Consider the following 19,035-nt stretch of genomic DNA (forward strand, 5'->3'; position numbering starts at 1 on the left):
TTAATACTGTCCCAGAGCATCATATACTTTTTCTATTAAAGGAGCATCATACTGGTGAATTGTGCTTATTTTGTGTTCACTCTGAGAGCAAAAAGCCCCAAACTGAGGAAAAAAGTATATAAAATAACCCTTACCTGAAAACTGTTTGCTTTAACGAAGGATTATTTCACCAGGTCACTAGTACTAAATTCTTCTCAGTACAGCAAAAATACAAGCAGGAGCAACCACCTTATAGCTGTTAAAAGTGTTTAAATTAATTAAAGGACTAGCAAGGACATTTCTTGTTACCCAAAGGAATTTTGTAGGCTGTTGCACGTCAGATGAAAACCAGAACTTATATCCGCTTTGCAAAATGGACAAATCCACTGTGAATGGCTAAAGCCTAATTGTGAGGACAAAGAAGTTTTCCATCATAGCTGTCTTCCATGGGCATCTCATTTTTGTTTGAAGACAAACAGTTGCCCGCTCGTAGAAAAAAAAACCCAAAACATAACTACCGTTACGACAGTGGTATGCACCCTAATGCAAAGATTTTGGAGTGACAGACAGTCACAGGGACCATATATGAAAGAGAGTGTATGCACTGGAGGCATTTTTCTGGTTAAATGAGTGAGGGAATCATTTGTACTGATGCAACTAGACCTCTCCCATCAACTGTCAGGGTCATAGAGCTGAAGAATATCTTTGTGAAGCAGAACAGAAGAAAATATTGGTGCCAGTAAGTGAAAGAAACTGGAACATCAAGTAAATATTTTCTCTCTGTTTTCTCTGAGAAATGATAACTGAGACAGATGGGTTGTTTTGGTAGTGTGACAGTCAGGTATGAATAGCAACTCCTGGGGGTGCACTGGGGGTCTTGAGGGAGTACGTACAGTCAGCTGTTACTTGGCAGCAACAGACAAAAATGGATGTCTGCCTCTTAAAGAAATAGATAAAGAGCATTTTCATCCATGCTGTACATGTGTGCATTTAGAGACTGATGTGCATCTAAAGAATTTCATGCGTATTTGTGGTATCTCATACTACATACAGCAATAAATTTTGATATCATACTACCATATCTTACACTCAGCACAGTTTCTGACAAACATAAACATTGAAAGTAATAGAACCACTTCCTTTGGACAAGAGGAAACATCATGCTATGCATCCAGCAGGTTGTGACTTCACAGGGGAAACAAAAAATTACTAATTCAGTGTTTTTCTTTTTTTTCTTTCTCCCTCTATTTTTTAAATCTATGCATCTTTCTCTGCTATCCTGCTCACCTTCTCCCATCAGCTACCAATGACTTTGCAATAGTTTTCTCCTGTCTAAGCATACCCTTTGCCCACATGCCAGCTCTTGAGCTTTGTGAGCAGCGCTGCAACCATTTTGACACACTCTTTTTTTCTCTGCAGCACACGGCTGTATTACCACTTGCTTTTCTGGAAATTCTTGCCACACCGCATCGCTACCCAGCCAAGAAGAAGGGACTGTTCCTGTTAGGCTGTGCCTCTTTTCTTTATGTCAGTTGGTAAGAACCACATACTTTAGAACACATACTTCAAGTGATCTGCTTTGGTACATCAAGACCACACTCTACACATACGCTAAGTTCCCTCTCAGACAACAATCTGGTCTGTGGATAAGCCATTTAAACACCAAGTGAGGCTCATGAAGATCATTTCCAGACACAGGCAGAGCGGGTTTCTTCTAACTAAATACAGCTGCTGAGGCCGCACCTGTATCCCCTGCTCTTTCATAGCCTCTTTAAAGAAGACCATATATTATCAGAAACATCAACTCTCAAAGTTCAGGAGCCAGGGGAGCAGATCTTAGTTTTATATCTCACAGGGGCACGGGACTGGATTTAGAAAGTTAGAAAGTGATACTCAGAGGCAGGTGCAAAGTGATGGGTACTGGGGAGGCATCTGTCCCACTACCACCTCCGTCTCCACTGGTGGACACCGCCTACATTGCCAGCAATGTGCCCAATTTTACCACCACCCTGTCTGAGAGGGATCCTGAGAAAATAAAGGCCATCTAACACCCTGTCCACAGCCCTCCACCCACTTCCTCTTTGTGCTGCACACCCCTGGAGCTGTCTTTGCATCCATTCCAGCTCATAGCATCCAGGTTATGGGCAGCTGCTAGCATTTCAGATCACTCTGAGACTCAGCTCTGGAGTGGATCTGCATAGTTTCAGGGTGCGCTCACCCAAAGTTTTCTGAGAAGCATCTGGAACCACGCAGGGATCCAGCCTTCCCACTTCCACCCACCTGTTAGATGAGAGTAACCTCAGCCCACTGTTTGAAATACAGGAACAGAAAATAAGCGGCCCAGATGAAACACTCCCGTGATGTGAGACCCGTAGGAGCGGCTTTGGAAGCAGCAGACTTTAGCTCTATGTTATGCAACCCAGTTTGGAGCCATTTATCCTAATCCGGCCCACAGCCTAATACTATTACAGCTGTGAGAGACGTGTTTCCCTGCCAAGTCCTTTCCAGTCAGTCCTGCCTGATGCCCATGAGGAAGCCTGAAGCACACAGGACTACCACCTCCCTTGGCTCCCCAGCAAGTGCTCTGTCTCAGCCTTGAAGGCCACAAGTTGATGCAGAAGCAAACTGCTGTGTGCCATGCCTATAGGACAACGTCTCCTGCCCCCAGTTTCCAGTCAGGGAATGATAATGGTGGGGGCAAGCTTTCACATATCCTGTTCAGTCAGAAATTGATCAGACTGCATGTTTCAGTCTTTCTTGTATCTTCTCTGAATTGGCCTTGCACGGCACTGGGCTCCTTGTTGTGCTTGTCCGCTGTGGCCCAGGGCCCTGGTACCTGGATCTGGGCTTCTTGGGAGTACAGTGCTGTTGCTTTCTCTCCTTCTGAGACAGTGAGGAACCTCCCGTCTGCCTTCCTTGTTCCTGAAGCCTGAGACAAAAGCTTCCAACTAACAGAAGAGGTTTTCAGTCTGCATACTTAACATGTGCACATATTTTACTGTTGGTGCTGCAACCTGCTGATTAAATAGCCCCATTTGGGTGCCTTATGTTTCACAAACAACACAGAGTGCTCCCTTAAAGCCTCTTTTTGAGTTGTCACTGTTGTCATCACACTGTCCGTCCTCTAGTATCGATGGGCTGAGAGCTTCCAGGTCCCTCCAAGGCAGTGAGAAATCAAGCAGTTGGTGATTTTTTGCACCAGATACTTGCCTCTGATAGCTTTGAATACCCATAGGATTAAAAAGAAAAGGCAGCTTCCAGCTACAGGTCATCAGGGCAAAGAGAACTGCTCGGTATGTTAATTCTCGCATGGATGGATCTTGCATCTCCTGCCTTATTCTTGGAGCCATCACACTGAAAGCTGTGAAGAATATATAAATTTCAGAACTGTCACTTTTAAATCTTGGAAAGGAGGTAACAATAGCAAGCTCTTTCCCATTTCAGTGGCAATATCAATTTAGCAATAAAGATCAGGATAAAATAAATCTTACTCTTCACAGCTGTGCATGTGTTTTTGGAGAAAAGATCAAACTACCAATGTAAGGGAATATAAATCATTATAGATTGCACACCATCTATAAAGACCTAAAAAAAAAAAAAAAAAAAATAACTAGAAACTGATGGCTTTCTTAAAATATGCCCATATTTCATCTCTGCTAGGAATCAAAATGTTTTTCTTTTACTGTACGCTCATTTTCAGTTAAAAACCTTTTAATTTTGCATTAACCACCACCTCAGAAAACTCAAATGTGGCCAATATGTTCTCCTCCTTTCTGGATCTTCCCATTCAACAATTTCCTAGGGAAACATTTTTATTTTTCCTCCAGTGAATGCAGAGCTCCCATTAACTTTAATGGGCAGATAAACAAAAGGAGAGGGTAAACCTCTCCTTTGCATCAAACTGCCTTCTCAGACTGCTGCACATCACTTTCCTCCACTATCTAAATGTTGTCCTCAGTCTCACAGCAGTTTGGCAGCTTTGGTTATACCCAGGTTGTTTTCTGTCTATCTCCTCCATAATTCTGGGCATTCTATAGATCTAAATTATCACTGCAGAAGCTTGCTAAACATTGAATTTTGGTGTAACTAAATGTTCAGAATAATCAACTTCTGAATGCTTCATGTATGTTGAACAGCTCGTTGCCCACAAGAAAGAGGCAACATGCATTTGCAAGTTGTTGGGTTGCATTTTATGAAATCCCTAGCAAAATAAAATAAAATAAAATAAAATAAAATAAAATAAAATAAAATAAAAATCTGTCAACCATTCTGTAGTCAAAATGAATAAACTCATGACCCTGAATGTATGTCCCAAGATAAAAACCTAGCTAAACACGGCTTCCACAGGTCAGAAAACTGAAAGCGCTTTAGTGCTTCTGAACAGTCGAGTAATTTTTTAAGTTCAGAATTTCCAGTTGAAGTGCTTCCTATCAGGCATTCCAGGCAGCTAAATTAGATCAAGATAAATCTAGTTCCTCAATATATAAAGGCATTTTTTCACTCTGTTTTACTGTTTGAGATGTATTAAGAAAACAGCAGACTCAGAACAGTGAAGAATGCATATGGATATCTGTATTGTACAGGCTTCGGTTAGCACCAGGTCTTTGACATTCCTACTCATCTTTCCCTGGCCTTTGCACAGGCCTTTTTCTGTTTATGGCTGTGTTGCAGCCCAGGTTGTCTGATGAGAGAACCTCTCTTGAATCTGGAAAACCATAGAATCATAGAATCATTTGAGTTGGAAAGGATCCTTAAAGGTCATCTAGTCCAACTGTCCTCCATTGAACAGGGGCATCAGGTTGCTCAGAGCCCTGTCTGGTCTGACCTTGAATGCCTCCAGGAATGGGACATTCACCACCTCTCTGGGCAAATGAATCTGCAGACTTCACATCTTCATGCAAAGACAGCTCCATCACTAACCCTCTTCATCTCTCCAATCTACCTCTTCCTTTTCTACTTGGAGAAACAGGAAGCCATCCTTTCAGCCATGTTTTATTCCTCAGTGCTCTCTCGTATCTTAGTTCTGTGACATGCTGGTGGAACAACCTGTTTCCATTTCTCTCCCTGAGGCATGATGCCCCCAGCAAGGCAGGGCACCTTCAGAGAGTGCCATGGTGTTCCCATGTCAGCACTGGTAGTGGGAAGTACTCAATGGGTCTATTTTCCAGTCAATCATTAAATCTTTTCAAGATTCTTTTGTCCCAAATGACCATTTTAGGTAAGTTCAGCCCTACGCTATAAGGGCACAGCCTCATAGAAATCACTGGAGACCTGCCATATATTTTATATTCTCTACATATTCCATTCAAATATATATCTAGACACCATTTTTATGTTCATAAATGTATGCACTTGCTTCCATCCACTCTTATGAGCTGTAAGTAATGGAATAAATAGTATTAGTGAACTGGCAGCAGTCACGTCTCATCTTAAGAGAAGAAAAGGCAGAAAGAGGGGGCCTACATCAGACGGTCATTCTCTTCTTTTTCATTCTTTCCCTCTTCCAAACCAGTGCCTAGCAATTGGTCCTGGAACAAAAGAGCAAAGTGAGTACATCTCTTTCCTACCCACTTGTTCCTCCTCTCCTAATTTTGGACTTAAGAGAATAGTCCATGCCCTGTCATCTCCTGAAACCTCTCTTCTTGCTTTCTAAAGCATTCAACATCAGCAGGATAGAAAGAATGAGAAACAGCACCTTTGTCACCATAGACCCCTGGATTCTGGATAGGGACCGAAAAGTCAGAGTAACTAAAGAGCAAACACCTATGTAGGGGCTTATTTGAACAAGCCTCACTTCTATACTGAAGTGCACACCTGTATTTCTGAGCATTTTACTATTTTACTGTTGTTTTACTGTTTTAATAACCAATGCCACCAAGGTGACAGCAGAACACCGTGTGTATTTCAAGCTGCACCAAAATCCATCTAATTTAGCAGTGATTCAAGTGTGCTACACAGAAAATAGCCCAAATATTGAGGAGATGCATCAACTGCTGAGCTAATCTTCTCTGTATCAATACTGTTTTGATAACGTGGCCCTTTAGAAGCCAGAAATCAACAAGTGATTCTTCTCGCTGAATAGCCCTAACCAAATGTTGTTTCTCCTCTCACCTAGGGTCTTGTGGATTTATTTTGTAACAGGAGAGTGGGTATACCCTCTCTTTGCTTCATTCAGCCCAGCTGGGCTAGGAGCCTTTTTCATCAGCAGCCTTGCCATCGTCGTCTGTTTCTACAATTTTGGAGAGTTCCTAAACCGTATGATATGGGGTCAGTCCAATTTTTTTTTTTTTATTTCTATCCGTATGAAAAAAAAAAAAGAAATTCCTATGATCACCAAAGCAGGTGGGGAGAGGAAGACACATACATTGGGGCAGGGGGTGACATCTGGATAGAGATTGCCACGTCCTAAGTATTTAGTAACAAGCAGGACAAACCGGAAGGTTGCCAACTCTACCAAACAAAAACAAATGTCTCGGCCAGTTTTCTCCAGTGTGGCTTGAGAAGAGCCTTCACCAGCATAATCACTGTATTTTGAATTCCTTCTCAAACAGTGGTTCAGAGAAGCAAAATAGCTCTGCCTAAAACTCTCTTACTTATGTCGTGTGGTGTTTATCAGACTCAGGAATGGTTTACTAACAATTTATAGAAAGGCATTAGTCTATCCAAGGGAAAGCTCCGTGAATGCAGCAGCACTTTGGGAAATTTTAATGGGCTGTTGAAACATCTCTCTTTGGCTTCAGTAGTGGCATGATCAGTAATGCTTTAAAGAAAATGAAAGTCAACCTTACTTGGATAAATGAGCAGTTAGGAAAAACGATGTCTCTTAGAAGGACAACACTGGACGAGGAAAGAGAACTGACAAAGCTTGAGAGTCTTAGGTGAGACTTGATTATTATTAATTATTTTCCCTTCTGGTTGCCTCTTTCCTTTTTCATTCAAGATTAAGTTTTTGAGGATGAAAGCGTTTCTGTCAAGAAAACGTGTGTATTTTATTTAGGACAAATGTGTGAACATTTGCAATTTCTTAAACTAGATTTCTGATGAAAGAAAAAGCCCTGCAGAAACACCTCTGAAAGTAAATAAGACAACCTCCCTCTGTTCTCAGGGAGCATTTGATGCCTGATCCATTTTGTGAAGTCTCACATGCCTGTCAAGCCAAAGTGGAGTGTCTGTAGCTAGTCTCTCACCAGCCGTACCCAGCTACCTCAGAGCAGCAGATTGAATTTCAAATGTGCTGAATAACCAAGTTCAGTGGTTCATACCTTTGCAAACAAGGCACTTGCTCTACATACCGAGTTTGGAAATTTTGGATGAATTTTATTCTTGCATAAATACGATGCATGATGAGGATTCTGAGTAACTGAAAACAGATCTGCATGCACTCTGCACTAGCTCTGGTTAAAGAGGCATCGTATAAATAGCAACCATTACTACGAGTAATTTCTGACCTCTCTGTTTAATCAAAGACCATGACACAATCACCACAAGACAGCTTAGGTCTCGTGTTAGATATAAGGTCTTCTATTAAATAAGAATCAGATTTTTTTCACCAAGGAGTAGGTAGTAACAATTTCAGGTCTACAGTGCGTGCTAATGTAACTGCAGATAATATGTATGTGTGCAGCATACATGATAATTCTCTGTTGATGTCTGATGTGCTCTCACAATCCATGAAGGCCTCTCCATGTGCTGGATCTATCTCTCCATTTATATTTTTCACTTTGTCCTTATTTCTTTAAATGCATCCTCAGCTGCTTACCTCCAGGACTGATGGCATTCCCTAGATTTACAGCACACTGATACAAAAAGCTGCAAGCTGCACCCCAATAGCTGGTCCCTCTGTGGCATCTGCAGCATGATATACGAGGGCTTTGGGAGCAATAACATCTCAATGAGCTCCTGCCCACCACCTCCAACTCTTTCCTACTCCACCACACATGCCTGTTTCTTGTGAGCAGGGGTTGTTTTTAACTCAGATCATTTTGCCAATCCATTTCCACCCAAGAGAAAGGTAGGACTTCCTTAAGCTGGTATTGATAACAAGATCCCAATAGTGTTGAAACACAGCCAGGGGGAAGGTATTCCAAATTACAGTGTGCCAGAGTCTTAATATATTCCTGACTGAAACAAATCTGCTCAGCACTGCCAGAGTAAAAACAGCTGCAAATAGAATGAAGATGCAATTCCAACATACCTTTCTTCTTGCAGTAAAAATGCCTCCACGTACTTTTTTTTTCCATCCTACCCTTTCCCATCTCACCTTCTCATCACAGTAAGAGATGATACAGTTAAAATAAGCCGGTGGAAAGAAACACACACGCATGAAACCAAACCAAAACAAAACCCAAACCAACAAAGCAAAGCAATTTGCAGTGGGAATGGACAAAACCTGCCTGGGCTGCTGCTGCCTGAGACTCTGCCTAGAGCAATGGAGATAAGCTGTGCTTATTTGAAGAAGCAAGAAGTGATTAGCAAATAGCTCAGTGAGAGCATCACACCTGGTTTCCTGGAGCACTGGCATCCTGGGGAAAACTGTAGGCAGCAAATGAAGCTTGTCCCACAGCACTGTGCTCCGGAAGGACTCTGCCACGTTCCTCTGTAGCTTCAGGCCACCACCACTTCTGCCAAAACAAAGGGCATCAGCTACGTAAATGTTTACTGTTTTTTCCACCCATAAAGGTATATTTAGCTCCAAATTATTCCAAAGTCCAACAATAGTGACTTTCAGCTTAGGGCATGTTATTTCAAAGCTATGTCCTGTGCTCCACCAGAGAGATGCAGCATCATTTCTGCGAGCTAAAAATGCAGGCTGTTTAATAATATAACCTTGTTTTTTTTCCTTTTCAGAATAGTCCAAAGATGCCAGATCCTAAATTTGTTTTATTATTTATAGACAAACTGCCTCATATAGTATTAGAGGCTTTAAAAATGTATTATTTCTCACTTGCTTTTCCCTCCAGTCGCACAGTTGGATTCATGGTAACTAAGGCAACCCAGCTGCACAGGCCGAGAGGCACAGAAAATAGTACCAAGTAATGACTTTTTTTTTGTTTTGTTTTAAATCCCAGAGTTTCTGGAGTACTAGACAATGTTGAGTAATACAGAAACTCCAAAGAGGATAATTGGAAACAATGGGCTGATTCTTTCATTGCCATACATTTATCTCGGCCCAAGGATTTGGCTGCAGGGTCAGGGTGCCAAAGATGAACCGTGTGATAGCTTCTCTTGTTCCTGACGGGTAGGAAACATCATGCAGGCAACTTTGATCTGCAAAAACTAGAACCCTGAACAGCAAAAGCCAAGCAAGCTTCCCTCAGGTTTTGCTCCAGCTGAGACAAACAGATCCTCTGGATCAAAGTTCTCCATTGCAGACAAAGCAACATTTCAGATGAGGTCTCTGGCACCAGTGTTTGAAGATGCAGAGGATTCATTTGCCTTTTGTCTAGCAGGTCTGATAAAACGTTCAGCAGCTGTTTCATTTTCATGTTGTGAAGTGCAGGTGAGCAGGAGCAATAGGTGAGCAACTAGCAACAGCCTCAGGCGTAGATGAATGTGCTCTTACAGAACCTGTAGGAGCTCCTGAATGCTTTGGAAAGCCTTAGCTGAAATACATTCACCCAAGGCTAAGCTAAAATTAGAGGGCAATCTTCTCGTTAACATATTTTCCCTCTTCTTTTTGAAGCACCTCTGTGCAAAATTTATTTTACAGAACCATATAACTTGTTTTAGGAGCTGGGTTGTTTTCCCTGGCTTTTATTTTTGTTCTTATATGCTTGTGAAGCCAAGCTCCCTTAATACCCAGTGCGCAGCTATTGGGATACACAGCCTGCGTGGGGCAGGGGAACCTGCACAATACAAAGTAATACCTCCATACAATTGAAGTCTTGACACCTCCTGAGCAGCTACTGAGTTGAGATGTAGTGGCAAAGTGGCAAAGTGGCAAATGAAGGGGTACAAAGCAAAGCTGTGTGGGTTGAGAAGTCATCCTACCGTTGTGCTGGCACAGGCTCACAAACAGCAGCTTTATTATGAACCCTAAAATGCTGATGCTCTGCAGGTGATTGTCAGCATAGAGACGGAACCCACCCTTCGTTACGACAGTCCTCTTGTTTCTGTACAGTCCAGCAGGGATTTTTAAACAGAGCCTCTTTTCTAAAATATATCTTCATTTGTTCTATCAAGAGCATTTGTTCTATTGAGCTTTTAGGACTGGAGAGTAACAGTCCAAGGTATAGCCATTTATTTCAGTGAACGAATAATGTTTTTGTCTGCAGTTTCGCAGTATTGCCAGTGACGAATGGGACTCACATTTAAGAGGGTTTAGAGGCCAGAGTTTGCAAGCCATGTATGAATACCCACTTTTGCCTCATTCATTCATCCTAGTTATGCCACAGACTCGGGATGGCATATTTATATCCGTCACACTTGCCACTCCCCCGAGCTGCAGATTACCCCTTGGTACAGGAGTTCAGCTGTTTAAAGGGAACCCGCACCATCTGTCACATGCCCTGGTGGTGCTGACAGGTTTATCTGATGATCTGCAGGGGAGAGAGGGACACACAGGCGGAAGCTCAGGCAACCCGGGGCTTACAATTTCATCACTGGAGGGCAGATACAAACAGGTGTTTGCTAATATGCTGTCTCTGGCCCCATAGGCTGATCTGTTATTCCCTGCAGTCTTTGTACTGGTCAGCACTAAATGCTCACAGGATCGTTTAGGAAGGAAGAAATGTCAGGACTTTGTTACTTATCAGGTCAATCACCACATGCTGTGCAGGCTGGAGTTAAATACAACCCAGCAATTACAGTGTTTCAGGCCCTCTGAGGACTGCAGACAAATACAGCACCTTTAAATAGGGGCTCCCTGTAAGTGATCATCAGCACAGAGGAACAGGGGCTGAGACAGCGCTTCAGATGATAAAGGTACCCCAACATACTTGGTTATTGCCATGCTAGGTGCCATGGCAGCACAGATGCTCTCAAAAAGCTGTGGTTCAGCAGTAAGTCCTGTGCCATCCTACAGATATCCCAGCTGCTTGGATTCATATCTGCTGCCTTTTCAGAGGTGCTTTATTTTGAAAGCTTCTCACATGTTGTTACAGCGAACCAGGCTGCTCAGTGGCAGACGCTTTTTCCACTAGTGAAGCACCACTATTCCCAACCAAGGATGTGGTCCTTGGCAGATTAGAAGTCCCTCCTGCAGAAACTGAGCAATCCCTTACTTGCCAGGGACATCCCAAGCTCCTTTGACTCCTGCAGGCAGCTGGTCCAAGGCATTTTGCTCCTAATCCCCACCGAGCTCAGATCCTGCTGGCAGGCTGGGGACAGGTTCACAGCCACCTCCCAGCAGCATGCCTGATTTATCTGAGGACTTCTTTCTCTATTCTACCTTTTTTTTTTTACATTCTTTTTTCCCCTGCCTTGGAACAGGAGATTCAATAGTAATACTGGACTACAAACGGAAAGGCAAGTGAACGCTCCTCTTCAAGCCAAACAATCTCTCCATGAATGCTGAAGCCATGAAGTAGAGGAAAATAAATGCAGCTGTGATAAATCCTTTCTCCAATGCGTTGCAGCTTCTGGTGAAGCCATTATGTCATCAGACATATGGAAAACTGGTGGAAAATGTGAAACGTTTGCCTCTTACATGATAACTCCGCAACTGCTATGAATCAGAAAATCGTGTTCATCTGTTTACACAGATTTCTCGTCTCTTGCACAACGTACATCGGGATGTGTCCATGGTTAAAGCTTGTCACTGGTAAATGAACTCCCTCACAAGTTGGCAACACACCGTGAAGGACCCGTGCACGCAAGCCAGCTCTTGTTTGGATTGCCTTTCATCAAGTCTGGAAGAAATTAAGACGAGGGATAATTTTAACACTGCTGCGACTTCCAAGCTAGATAGATAACAAATTGGGCTAACAAGGACTGCAATTAGGAATGTTTGCTCAGAAAGTTCACCACGAAGCCAAATTCTTCTAATGAGAAACATTCTGGAATATTAACGTGCAAAATATCCTCCCTCCCCCTTCCACATTAACATGAAATCTGAACGCAACTTTTTTTTCCTTTTTCTTGGTTTCAGTTAATCTTGTAGCAAAAGTAACCTAATTATACTGACTGTATGATTGCTTTGACAGAAAGCACGTTAATTTAAAGCACTGTTTAACATAAAGCTGCCTGCCATATAATTACACCCCATTCACATGTTTACTAAACTCGCTCAATATAGTTGATTTCTGTTATTAGCCCCAACATCTTGTTAACATCTAAAACACTGGAGATGTGCTTTGTAAACTCCAATAAAAAGACAAAACTGGCAGTGGTGTAAGCACTCCTTCATGGTCAATGCGAACAGGAGAGATCTCTGTTATTAGCGTTGCATTTCAATGAGGATTTGAAACCAGCTGCAATACTTCTGCCTTCACTGCCCAAACCCATAGCTCAGAGTTACTGCACACACAGCTCACCAGGGTCTTGTTCTCATCTTTTTAGTGCTGCTGTAGCTTAAGAAAAACGAAACACGTTGTAAGCTGCCTGTGAGCAATAAAAAATTATGTGTACGTACAATTGTTTTTCTCAGGTGTTAAGCACCTGATTAAGTTCTAGACTGGGTAGTTTACACACTAGAACTAGGCTGCAAACTGACTATATGCAGTGAGATGCATGTGCACATTCAACAGCTCATAGTCCATCTAGATAATGCACTCCAGCTAACTTTGCTGGGGGAATATAGGAAATTAGACACAGTTTTTCTGTTGAAGGAGAGAGTGGAAAGGGTTCAGCTAAAAGACACTGGTCAGAGGAAATATTTCTGAGAGGCAGACAGAGGAAAGCCATGCAGTGAGTTAGGGAAGAGGAGAGAGTTCAGGATACTCCTTATACGGCTATTTTGGGTTTTTTTGTTTGTTTGTTTATTTTTTAACTGATAACCTAATGCAAGCATTTTAAATGTTGGAAGCTCAATACAAAGCCTGGGGCCTGACAATGGGACTGTTCCTTCCCCACCCACTAGCCAGAGGATCTAAAGGGCTCCTGCTGTGGCTTTTAAGGCTGAAGACCTTCCTGCTGGACTGCAGAAGCGTGAGGAGGATTGCTTGCATTCATTACTTGCTTTAGTGAGGACTCAAGGAAGGCTCTGCTCTCAGCCACGTTCCGCCTGCTGCCTGGAGGAGGAAGAGGCTGGGTCTGGGTTATGTGCTTTGAGAGGTAGATCAGGAATACTCGCCTCAAAGACACAAACAGCAGGATCTCAGCTTTGCTTTGCTCCTTTTTCTCTCATGCACACATGAAGCTGCATATGGAAAAAACTGTACATTGTTGATCACAAACATTTTCCCTTTGATTTCAGAAGGGCTCTGGGCAACCTGGTCTGGTGGTTGGCGACCCTGCACATAGCAGGGGGGTTGTAACTAGATGATCACTGTGGTCCTTTTCAACCCAGGCCATTCTATGATTCTGTGATGGGCTTCACTGAGGAACACTGGTCTTTATGACATTTACACTAGATTTTTCTTTCAGCCTCTTTCTCTCTCTCACACATTTTGTTTTGAGTAAGCATGCAAAGTCAGTCAGAACTGTTTATTTATAGCAGCAGATTTTCATGGCTGTATAAATTAGAAATTATTACTGAATGAGATGCCCGCCTACACACACAATGCAGCCGTACAGGAATCCTTTCATGCTGCTCAACAGTACACAGTCTGGAACGGGAGGGAAATGACCTGCTCCCAGGTAAATGAAGGGGCTGCTGCATAAAGCCTTGGGCAAAAACACAGCAATTAATATTTTCCCAACACTATGTGCAATCTGACAACCGCAATTACCTAATACTCCTTAGACCTGCCACTTTTGTTCGGCAGAGAGAAAATGAAGGTTTAAATTCACCAGAGGAAAAGCACATAAAAAAAAAAACAACCTACCACCATAACGTATTACTGGACTTTTTTTTTTCTTACAAAATTGTGTTTTTCTGTTTTCTTTTGAGAAGAGTGCACTGGTAAACATAAAAGGGATTGCTATTTGTGGCAGAGCAGCACCAGATGCACCTATCCAGTACACTCACCCCAAGCTATTTCTAGCAGCAGCAGCTGGAGACAGTCTCCACCATGTTGAGGAGCTTCCATCCCAGCTCACGCCTTCGTCACCAGTTTACTTCTGCAAAAAGCTTAGACATGCTAATTTATTCCCTCTCCAATTTCCCACATGGATTTCTTGGTCTGGGTCCCTGCCAGGGTTTTAAGGTCAAGATTCAACCTCAACAACATGACTGAGTGCTGTTCGTACAACCATAGCATTGTTTGAGTTGGAAAGAACACTTGAAGGTCACCTACACTCCAACTCCTCTGCAGTGAAAAGGGACAGCTACATCACGGTGCTCAGATCCCCATCCTGCCTGACCTTGAACATTTCCAGGTATGGGGCTTCCACCACCTCTCTGGGCAACCTGTTCCAGTGCCTCACTACTGTTACTGTAAAAAAACATCCTCCTTATATCCAGTCTAAATCTCCCCTCTTTTAGTTTGAAACCATTTCCCCATGTCCTGTCACAACAGACCCTGCTAAAGAGCCTGTCTCCTTCTTTCTATAGACTCCCTTTAGATACTGAAAGGTGGCTCTCAGATCTCCCAGGAGCCTTCTCTTCTACAGATGGAGCAGCTCCAGCTCTCTCAGCCTGTCCTCACAGGGGAGGTATTCCATCCCTTGCATCATTTTTGTGCCCCTCTGGACATGAGGGACATCAGGTCCTGTACTGAGGACTCCACACCTGGACACAGTACTTCAGGTGAGGTCTCACCAGCACTCAGCAGAGGGGCAGGATCACCTCCCTTGACTTTTATCTCCCACGTGGGGGTTGTGATGATCCAGGTGCAAGCCCTTGCACTTGACTTTATGGAACCTCATGAGGTTCACCCGGGTCCACTGCTCAAGCCTGTCTAGGTCTCTCTGGATGGCGTCCTGTCCCTCAGGCATGTTGACCACATCACACAGCTTGGTGTCATCTGCAAACTTACTGAGGGTGACTTGATCCCACTGTCAATGTCATTGATGAAGATGTTAAGAGCATCAGTCCCACTACAGACCCCTGAGGGACACCACTCATCACTGATCTGCTTCCAGACATTGAGCCATTGACCACCACTCTCTGGGTATGATCTCGTAACCAGTTCCTCATCCATTAAGCAGTCCACCTACCAAAACCATATATTTCCAATCTGGAGAGAAGAATGTTATGGGGGACCATGTCTAAGGCCTTACTGAAGTCCAGATAGATTACATCAGTGTCTGTTCCCCAGTTCACACAGCTACATCATCATAAAAACCAACAAGGCTGGTCAGGCAGGCGTTGCCTTTGGTAAAGCCAGCCTGGTTCTCCCATATCGCCTGTCTCCATTCACCTTAGCACAGCTTCCAGGAGGACCTGTTCCATGATCTTCCCCAGCACGGAGGTAAGGCTGATAGGTCAGTAGTTCCCTGGTCATTCTTTCCATTCCACTTAAAAATGGGTACAGCTTTGCCTTTTCTTCATTCACCAGAGACCACCTGACTGCCAAGATGTTCCAAATGTAATTGAGAATGGCTTGGTCCCTACATCAGCCAGTTCCCTCTACACTCTAGGATGCATCTCTTGGAACCCATAGGATATTCAGGATTCTCGGGTGGTTGTGAACTTGACTTTCACTTGCAATGGGAGGGACACTGCTCCTCCAGTCCCCACTTTCTGTTAGAGGGATGTGCGAAGAATACTTGCCAGTGAAGACTGAAGCATAAAAGCTGTGGAGTTCCTCAGCCTTCTTGTCCACTGTTACCAGCCTGCCTGTTCAAAGCCTTCAGTGGAACTTGTTGAAGATTTACTCTTTGATGGTTATGGGGCTAGAATCTGGCATGCAGAAAATATGCATTTTAGTCCAAAATAGTTGTCCAGAGAGGTTAAAATTCAATTGGAGACCTTGCCTTCACTTGGCAGAGCACATAATTAAATACTTTGTGCCACAAAATTACTCATAGACCCTCTGCGGTATTGGAAAGAGGAGGTTTAGAGTCATCCATGAGAGCCAAACAAACACCCATTTCCCAGGCAAGGTATTCAATAACTATTGGAATAAAACCACGGTATTCATATATGGGTTCATAATCCTTTTCATTGGTGTTTATCTTTGCTGCTTAACCACTCATCCCATAGGAAGATGCTATTGGCTGCCTGTTCTTGAGCTAAAGCCACCTCTCACTGCCACAAGAGCACACATGACAAATCTTCACTTGCCGCCCCAGCAAAAGGAACTCGAGTTGAGCCGCTTGGCTTCGCGGTAGAACGTGACACTGTGATTTTTGGGGGGGATTTTCCAATTTCCAGAGGCCGAGGCGGGCAGAGGGCAGGGGCGGCCCGACCCGCGATTACGAGGCGCCACAGCGCCACCTGGCGGCCGGCCGCGCTTGGTTTCCTCACCTGCACCCAGCGTTACCCGCCGCGCTCACACCCACCGCGAATGCATAGCTTGAAATGGATCACGGCCTTCTGAGGAGCAGTCCCCTCTTGGCTTTAAGCTGCCATCTCGCTAAAGCAGCCTTGTTGCTAGCTGCCATTGTTCCCAGATTACCTTGCCAAAAATAATACAGAATGCGACTGCTTTCCCACACTTGTCTTTGCAAAAGCACTTATTTCCAGGGTTGACTATGGATGGTGTGCAGCACAAATAAACCAGGAAGGAGCAGAACAACTTGGATCACATGTAGAAACATTGGGAGTGGGGGAAGCAGGAAGAAGAAAGAGGCAGGGGATGCAAGAGGGAAACACACGACGAGGAAGAGTTCACACATTAAAAGCTTGCAGAGTTTTAAGGGGCTGTCCTGCGTTGCTGCCTCGTGTAGGTGAGAGCAGAACACAAGTATTTAGGTACCACATCTCTATGGTCTCTCAGAATTTTATGTTATTCTTGAGCACAGAAGTTACACACTTACACGATTAGTTCTACTTTTATACTGCTCTGATTTGAGAGAGAAAATTAATTTCAAAGAGGGGAAATGTAAGGAAAGCTGAGGTAATTTTTCTCCTACGGCTTCTTTCTTTAACTTTTCCGATGAAAAGCTTTTTTAAAAAGCATTTGCCTGTGTTAGTTCTCAAGAAACAAATTTGAATAACAGTTTGTGAGGTACCATGAAATGGTGACCAGTCTCGGCTGGGAAACGTGAAGGCAAAATATTTGGAAACCATAGGCATCAGTGACTTTCTTCCTTAGCAACTGAATTTATTTATTTCCTACCTGGAGCCCAAAAAGTGAAGGAGCAGCTTGCCTTTTCTGCTGTCAACAGCCCAAGTCACGGCTAAGGCATCTTGGTCATCCAGGAGAACTTTGTACTGTTGCTTTCTGCATATTTCTAGATACAAAATAAAGGTGACAGTCTCTATGCTGTCGGTCATTCACTCTCTGTAGTTTTATATTTATCTCACTGATAAAGAACACTCTGAACAAAAGGAGAAAATCCACAGTTTCAAGTTTTCATTCACATCTTGTTATCAGACATCTCAGTCATTCAAAATCTGAGTTCTGGATTCTGATCAAATAGAGCTCTGAACTTTAACCTAAGTTCTGAATCGTAAGTGTAGCAAAACCATAATGGGCCAAAAATATCACCTCAGCTATCTCAGATGGCAGCTATTATCTAGTTTTTCTTTTTAAAGTACAACTTGAATATCTGGCAAACACCAAAGCTGATTTCTATGTAATGCTATCTAATTACACAATGTTTACTAACCACAGCATATTTGTTGCTGGCAAAATGCTGCGTATGCTTGCTGTAATGGGCCTCTGTTTGGCCATTGCTGGGTATTCGATGAATGATCCGTGGCATTACAAGGTCACAGAATAGCAGAGAAACATTGAAGAAGAAAAAATAAGAAAAGGAAACAACAGTCAGGCCCCAAGTGGCCAAAAAGACCAGCCCCTGAGGGAGATTGAGTTATGCTCTCTTTAAATGCGAACATACCTTATAAGGGAGAAAAATACCAACATATTTAAAGCGCTGTAGGCAAAGCCTGTGCCATTCAGCTGCCCTGTCCCTTTCAGAGCAATTTTTGTATATGCAACCCTAGACAATTCCTCTTGACACAGTACAGCCCAGGCAAGCATTAAGGTTGGACACATGCCTCAAACCTCGCAGACGGTGCACTGCATGGATACGAATTGTCTAGGGTCGTATACACAAAGGATGCTCTGAAATTAATGCCTCCTAATTATTTCAATTGAGACAACAGCAGATACAAAGAGCTCAATAACACTAATAAAGCAAATTCTCAACTACAAAACACTGTTTTTCAATATAGTCATCACCATGAGCTCTGCATTTTTGCCAGCAATGAACAAGAGCCTGCATACTGCGCTCATAAAAATCCATACCGATGGAGGCGACCCACTGTCACCACTGCTGAAACACACCGTGCACCATCTCACTGTGCTCACATCCACTGTTTGGTATCCCTAAACGTTCAGCAAGCATCAATGAACGTCTGTGGGTATTGGTATATACCCTGCATGGAGGAATTCATTGACACACCTTTGCTCCATATGCACTTCCATATCAGATGCCATTCTGTCAGACTGCCCCTTTGTTGCCATCTGTCACACAGCAACAACACGTTACAGTATTGGTGCGAAGGTTCAACCTCTGCTGCTGTACCACCAACGTCTGCCTCTGACACTGCAGGCCTACATAATGAAATAGAAGCCATTAATTCCAGAGCAGCCCTTGTCAAATATATTGTATAGTTAATGCATATAAGTAACAGAACTTATTTTAAGCTTCAATATTTTTAATTAAAATAAGAAAACCATAAATCTGCTGGAATATGTGACCTTGTTTTTGAGGAACTAATAGATGAGCGTAGTTTGATATCAGGAGTTGCCATTCTTAGGGAGCTCTCAAGGTGTTTGTCAGAGATTTCTGACGAAATTTTGCTCTTCCTGTGCTTCATCCTTGAAAACAATTGCTCACAAGTGCTTGCACTGCCAATGAATGAAGACACAAATAAGGTGCAGTTGTGAAGTGAGGGATATT

At 43.2% G+C, this 19,035-nt stretch overlaps 1 protein-coding gene across 1 annotated transcript in view; it reads left to right on the top strand.

Moving 5' to 3' along the window:
* Positions 1-12,304, top strand: part of ADTRP (androgen dependent TFPI regulating protein) — a 30,579-nt gene extending 18,275 nt beyond the window's left edge. The window contains exons 4-6 of the mRNA XM_010708350.3: positions 1,399-1,514; positions 6,095-6,246; positions 11,410-12,304. Coding sequence (XP_010706652.1) covers positions 1,399-1,514; positions 6,095-6,246; positions 11,410-11,453 — 312 coding nt within the window. The 3' untranslated portion in view covers positions 11,454-12,304. The remainder of the gene's footprint in view (positions 1-1,398; positions 1,515-6,094; positions 6,247-11,409) is intronic.
* Positions 12,305-19,035: the final 6,731 nt, after the last annotated feature.

Source organism: Meleagris gallopavo, chromosome 3 (genome assembly GCF_000146605.3).
Source record: "Meleagris gallopavo isolate NT-WF06-2002-E0010 breed Aviagen turkey brand Nicholas breeding stock chromosome 3, Turkey_5.1, whole genome shotgun sequence".
Taxonomy (NCBI): domain Eukaryota; kingdom Metazoa; phylum Chordata; class Aves; order Galliformes; family Phasianidae; genus Meleagris; species Meleagris gallopavo.